This window comes from Quercus robur, chromosome 3, assembly GCF_932294415.1.
Source record: "Quercus robur chromosome 3, dhQueRobu3.1, whole genome shotgun sequence".
Taxonomy (NCBI): domain Eukaryota; kingdom Viridiplantae; phylum Streptophyta; class Magnoliopsida; order Fagales; family Fagaceae; genus Quercus; species Quercus robur.
The window spans coordinates 44,363,073-44,370,156 of record NC_065536.1 but is presented as its reverse complement, the minus strand read 5'-3'; the positions used below and the strand labels follow the sequence as shown (position 1 = coordinate 44,370,156).

Below are 7,084 nucleotides of genomic sequence, written 5' to 3'. Positions count from 1 at the left end.
ATTTCATTTAAGTCGCTTTCCCTTTTTCCTAGTCGAATACTAGTATTTGCGACGGCTTTTGCAGCTCATTATCTCTTTTCATTTTGAGATTTACATTTATTGAGCTCTTTAAGCAATAAAAATAAAAGAGTGGGAAGAGATATAAGCACAAGTCTACGCAAGTATCAAAACCAACATGACTATTGACTAATCATTCATGACAAGCTTGAAGATCGATTTACAACAATCACACAAAGATGTCAAGATTTTTCCCACAAAGATATAAGTGCAAAAATAACAAGCTAAGCTCGTAAATGCACAAAGCCATTTGTACAAAGGTACAAGGCCAAACTCACATGTGATATGTGCTCAAACATATACGATCAAACTTTTTGAATTTTTCACTTTTTATGTGGTTTTGGATTTTTTACTCACACAAAACTGAAACATAAAAGTAAGATAAAAAACAAAACAATGCATATAAATGAATGCAAGATGCACAAATGCATGACAATGAAGCATCTAATGCATGAAGGGTCCTACAAAGATCGAAAGAATTAGATCAAGGACCAAAGGAGCAAAAGCTCAACCATAGGAACCCTTCCTCATCCAAACAGAACAATTGTTTGGAATGAGTGTCTCATGAGAAGTGAGACGAGGGTTGGAAGAATGAGAACCGGAGATGCACATAGACAAGGAGTTAAGAGCATTAAACACTTTCTTTAACAACATGCTATTATCACTCAAATCCGGTTTATCCTTTTTAGCACAACTTCCAAGAAGCTCAAGTTTTTCTTTTCTTTTGATTCTTTTAAAAGCATGAAACTTAGAGCATTGAGGTCTTAGATGACCAAAGGCACCACAATGGTGACACACAATGTGTTTAGGTCCACTAGGCCTTTTGGGAAGGGATCTAGCAATATGGTTTTGTTCCCTCTTCAACTTATGACATTGAGGTCTTATATGACCAATCACACCACAATGGTGGCAAGTTGGAACAAACTTAGATCCATCCAGAGCCTTAGGTTGAGACCTAAACAGAGGCTTTGACTTAACAGCCTTTCTCTCCACCTTTTGATTTCTTTTATGTGGAGGAATGTACACCGATTTGTCCTTTAAGGTAGAACACACACTAGGCACAAAATCGGGTATCACAACATGATTGCAACAAATATTTTCATCCTTTTTAACAATAGGTTCAGCAATCAAACACTTGGCATGCATCTTAAGAGATTCATTTTCACATTTAAGATCATCAACAAGTTTGTTAGACAAAACAAGTTTAGCATCCAAGTCCATATTCAAACATTCAAACTCTTTCAGATTTTCAAGAGAAATTTCAGCAAGTTTTTTATATTTCTCAACCAATTTGTTGGATTCATTGAGCTTAGCAATCAAATCATCCTTTTCACAAAATAACTTGCTCAAATTCTTTTGAAACTTCTTAGCATTTTTCTTCAAGAGTTTGTCAACAACACCCATGGATTCAATTAACATGTCATCACAATCATGAGGATTAGCACTCATAGAGACATTTTCACAAACACGTGGCATGTTACATTCATCACCAACCAAATCATGCAAAGAGGCATACAAAGCACAATCCATGGCAAATAAACAAAAGGGGTCAAGGATCACACTTAGGTATTTAAACCACAACAAGTGTACCCGCTCTGATACCAATTGAAAGTTCAAAAACGTGTACAAAAACACTTTTGAACGTTTAGACCCCCAAAAACCAACTTAACCAACACAAGCAATATGTCAAACAACTAGTGTGCGGAAACTTAACATATGCTATAATATGAAATTGGTTAAACAACTATCTAAGCCATAACAAAATAAATCACAGCAGATAATGTAAAGGCAGAGATAGAGAGGAAGGAAGATGCAAACACAAAGATAACACCCGATGTGTTATCGAAGAGGAAACCGAAGACCTCGGCGAAAAACCTCTCCGCCGCCCTTCAAGCGGTAATCAATCCACTAGAAAATACAGTTGGGATACAAGGACAGCAATAGACCCTCCAAGCCTAATCTACCCAGTGCACCTAAGCCCTCCAAGCTTCTTGCTCCAACGAGGTTGCGCCGAACCTTTTTCTTTTCTAGCTTCCCGGATTCCGTTACTACACCGTAGCATCAACCAATGAATATTGGCTCCTTCCTAACTGCTTCCCAGAACTCCAAACGTCTGTCTCACAGAGATGATAATGGTGAGAACCAGGTTTGGTATAATGGCCTCTCAAGGATTTGACAATGGAGAGGAAGAGAGTGAGGGAATTTGATGAGACTCTAAGGTAGAGATTGTGGGTGAAACAATCTGGTTTTTCTTTAGGGTTTCTCTCTCAAAATTCTCTCTGGAAGCTCTCTTTCAATCGTGGGTTATAAGGGTATTTATACTGGAGTGAAGAGGAATGCGAAACGTCAGGTTTTTCCAAAACAGGGGTGGCTCGTGGCTTGACCTCGCGGCTTGACTAAGTCGCGAGTTCCAGTCGCGAGTTAACCGTATGGCCAGTTGTCCTGTTTTGTCCTGTAGTGCTCCAGCTAGCATGACTGTTCATCTTCCAGCATGCTTGGCACGTGTGCATCTTCTGGCGGGTTGAAGCCGCGAGTCCAGCCGCGAGTCCCAGCCGCAACACTCTGTTTTCTTGCACACTCTTGAGCAATCTTCACACTATCTCACTCACTACCCTTACAACAATCCCACCTAAATACAGGGTTACTAAATGCTGAATTACAAGCAAATTTGGCACGGAATAAAGCCAATTAGATGGTTGAATAAATTCAACCTTACAAATTATAATTAGAAAAGCTACACATCTGTCCAAAAAAGCTTCAAAATATATTCAAAAAAACTGCCTCCCATACAAAAGGCGACCTTCCATCCTCCTACAATACAAGGGGAAAAATATTTATCAATACTATATAAAGACAGAATAACAGCAACAGAATAACCAAAAGGGACACCAATATGAACAAAAATTATAAAGGCAGAAACATACCCCATCAGTGATCATTCATCAATATTGACTGTGGTACGAGTACCACCTTTGTTTGAACAGGAACTAGAACTTGCTGCTGTTGTTGCTTGATTTAAAACTAGAAAAGAAAAAATTGAGACAATAGATTAAATTTTGCTCAAGTATATGACACATTTAATAACACTTAGTAAACAAGAAGATTGGAAGTTAAACATATTACCCAATTCATGAAATTCATCCTCCAAGGCCTCCATCTCGTCCTTTGACTTGCGAAAAGAAATTGGGACATGGGCTTGCAGCCAGTTTTGAGCACAAATAAGATTTTGAACCATGAGAGGGGAGAGTGAACTTCGAAATGGATCAAGTATGCGCCCTCCGGTACTAAAAGCCGATTCAGAAGCAACCGTAGAAACAGGTACAGCCAGCACATCCCTAGCCATTTTGGACAGCACTGGGTACCTATCTGAATTGGCTTTCCACCACCTCAAAATCTCAAATTTCCCATCCCTTCTACTCTCACAATTTTCAGCCAAATATTTTTCCATCTCATTGCTACACCCTATAGACTTCTCAACCTCTAAAAACCGCTCATATCGTGAATTAACCATTGCATACGAATCACTACAACCAACTGTATCACCTTCCATGTGTGTCCTCTCATTCTCACTTGGTAGCACCACATTTGGTGAATCAACCCTAGAGTAATCATCATACAACCTAGCCATAAAATTCCCCACCAAGTCAACCATCTCATTGGCCACTTCATTCCCATATATTTCAAAAAAAGAAAACTTCAAAAACCTCATTTTCTTCCTTGGATCAAGCACCACAGCCACATACAAAAGCTTATTAATTTTATCCCCTTTCCCCCAGTACTTTTCAAACTTAGCTTCCATTTTAGTTGCCATGTTTTTCAAGAGATGATTTTGAGATTTAATTAAATGAGCAATATTTTCTTGAATCACAAACATCTCATCAAAGAAGGTATTTGAAGTCACATACAAAGAACCGGAGAACTTTTTAGTTGCATTGTAAAAAAGTTTCAAGAAACCCACAAATGTCCTACAATTTTGAAAATCAACCCCACAAGGAGATCCCAAACCACCACTATTTTCCTTGTTCAAAAAGTATGAAGAATAGCTATCATCCTCAAAGTCCATTCTTAGGAACACTTTCTCAAATTTTTCAGCAGTATTTAACATGAGATAGGTAGAGTTCCACCTAGTTGGTACATCAAGACTTAGTAAACATTTGGATTCAATACCTAATCTCTCCATAATACTCCTAAAAATCTGATTTCTATTTGGTGAGGACTTCACATACCTCACTGCTTCACGCACCCTAGCAATGGACGCATCAATTTCTTTCATACCATCTCCCACAATCAAATTTAAGATATGTGCACAACACCTCATGTGCAAGAACTCATGTTCTAAAATAGTCCCCTTCCAATCTTTAGTGACTATTTGTAAAAATTTAATGGTAGCACCATTAGAGGAAGCATTATCCACTGTCAAGGTGAATATGCCATCAACACCCCAGTCACGGAGACACATCTCAATCTTTCTACCTATAGTCTCCCCCCTATGGTCTTCCACTAGACAGAAATTCAAAATTCTCTTATGCAAGTTCCAATCATCATCAATAAAATGACCTGTGAGGGACATATAATTCAGATTTTGAATACTAGTCCATGTGTCCGTAGTAAGGCACACCCTACGACCTTTCAAGGCTTCCCTTAGTTTCTCTCTCTCAACACCATAAATGCTAATCACATCTCTAGCCACAGTTTGACGAGATGGGATATCCCTAATTTGCAACTTAGGTTGTAAGGTTGTTGAATATTTTTGAAACCCATACCCTTCAACAAACCTAAAAGGCAACTCGTCTATTATAATCATTTCTGCGAGTGCCTTCCTAGAAGCCTCAACAGTAAAGGCTGTTGGTACAAGCTTAAACCCTTCCTCCCCATTCATTTTGGGTTCAAATGCTAAGGTTTGTTGCCCTTTAAGTGAAGCTCTATTAGGGTTCTTAACACAATTTGGTGTATGATTCAATAAATTAGTAGTACCATGACCCTTACTATTAGCACGGTAAGTTTTTTGGCAATAATGGCAGACAGCCTTAAATTGACCCTCACTGATTTTTATTTTTTCAAAATGATCCCAAGCAGTAGACTTCTTCCTATTATTACCACAATCAACAGCTATCTCACTCACTTTGGTTTTATCACTAGGTCTAGGTGGAAGTGCCTCAGCATTTGTTGGAGTGGGAACAGGTTCAGCTTGGACAGCAGGTCCAGCTTGGGCAGCGGGTGTTGTTTGGGAAGGGGGGGCATCAGTAGAGGGTTCCATGACCTAAAGACATCAAATTTAAGTATAAACAAACAACCATAAAAAACCTAATACTAAGAAATATCATTGTAGTTGACCTCTTAAAGGGCAAAATCACATACATTGGAGCTTTGTAAAATAAGAAATATATGCATAAGAATTTACTTCACTAGGACTGATTTCATTTAACACTCAGTGTTCTGTATCAAGGTAAATTACATGGCACTTCATGATTTCATTTAAATTGCAAGTATGCATTGTTTAAGAGTCAAGACAAAACTAAGAACTGGTATAACTATAAGCATGTGAAAGAAATTGTCCTTGTTCAAAACATAGAGGCCCAATACATTTTCCCAAATCTTTTTTTTTTTTTTTTTTTATAAAACCAGATCATAGACACAACTTCAGTTGAAGTAATCTGAGACTCTCATTGTCTTTAGTTCTCTCTTTTTTCTTTCTTTTTTTCTTTTTTACTTTGCTTAGTTACACATAGCCAATGGTTTTTGAACAAACTTCCTCAACATCACAGTGTTCTTACATGGAAAGGAGGTGCTTGAGCACTAATCACAATCCGTCACCTCAAATATTTTTTTACTTCAAAAAGTTACAAACTTTGTTTGGTGTCTGTATTATTTGTTAAATCCTCACCATTCTTTATACAATAAGGCAATCAAATAATCTTAAAAGCTTAAAAAAACAGTCAGAACTGAAGAATCTAAATAACTAATAAAAAAGAGAAAGAACAGATTTGTTTGACCGACACGAACCTGTTGAGTGTTGACAAGGAAAGCGAAACCGCGGTCGCCGTGCTTGAAGGCTGAGAGGCGGCGGATGGCGCCCTTGGTGCGACAGACCAGCGACGCCGACAACACTCCGATCCTCTGCTCAGCGGGGATACGTGTGAATCAGAAGTTGAGACTAGAGAGCAGAGAAAGAACAATCAGAACTGAAGAATCTAAATAACTAATAAAAAAGAGAAAGAACAGATTTGTTTGAGCGACACGAACCTGTTGAGTGTTGACGAGGAAAGCGAAACCGCGGTCGTGCTTGAAGGCTGAGAGGCGGCGGACGGCGCCCTTGGTGCGACAAACCAGCGACGCCGACAACACTCCGATCCTCTGCTCAGCGGGGATACATGTGAATCAGAAGTTGAGAAGTCAAGTGTTTCAAAAGAAAAGAGAGATTTTGAATCAGAAGTTGAGACTAGAGAGTAGAGAAAAGTGAAAGAGAGAGAAATATCAGATCTATTTAAAAGAAAAAGAGATGAGGGTTGAGGGTCTCTTGAGGCTGAGGGAGGGTAACCGGCCATGGCTTGGGGAAGTGGAAATTTTTTATTATGATTTGAAGTGAGGTGAGGGACTGAGGGTTAGCCGTTCTGTACCTCTGAGAGTCTGAAGAGTGAAGAGAGATTTTGTGGGATTTCCTTTTGTGCGTTGGAAACTTGGAATGATTTTGTTGATCTTCAGAAGGATCAAGACCGTTGATCACGCTCAAATCGGACGGCCATGATTGTTTTGTGTGTAAAAATATTAGGAGCAAGTAGGCTGATTTGAGTTTAGCGAAGTTAGCGTGTAAAACAAAAAAAACTGAGTGATTTAACCGTTGATCACTTTCAAATCGGACGGCCATGATTGCTTGGTATGTAAAAATCTTAAGGGCAAGTTGGCTGATTTGAACTTAGCGTGTAAAACAAAAAAAAAAAAAATTGAGTGCTTTAAGTCCAATCAGTCCCCTCATTTCAGTCCTGGACAGCACCCTTCAGTGACTCAGTCTTCTTCACGGGTAAACTGA

General features: G+C 38.8%; 1 protein-coding gene across 1 annotated transcript; it reads right to left on the bottom strand.

Moving 5' to 3' along the window:
* Positions 1–2,986: 2,986 nt before the first annotated feature.
* Positions 2,987–4,266, bottom strand: LOC126718026 (zinc finger BED domain-containing protein RICESLEEPER 1-like). Its single transcript, XM_050420049.1, has 2 exons — positions 3,181–4,266; positions 2,987–3,078 (listed from the first exon to the last, which is right to left on the bottom strand). Exons 1-2 carry the CDS (start codon positions 4,235–4,237, stop codon positions 2,993–2,995), a joined length of 1,143 nt encoding a protein of 380 aa, XP_050276006.1. The 5' UTR covers positions 4,238–4,266; the 3' UTR covers positions 2,987–2,992.
* Between the last annotated feature and the right edge of the window lie 2,818 nt (positions 4,267–7,084).

Coding starts and splice junctions, on each gene's coding strand:
- LOC126718026 (XM_050420049.1), bottom strand. CDS start 4,237: ATGGAGAGATTAGGTATTGAATCCAAATGTTTACTAAGTCTTGATGTA. Junction 3,079..3,180: donor GGATGAATTTCATGAATTGG/GTAATATGTTTA, acceptor TTTCTTTTCTAG/TTTTAAATCAAGCAACAACA.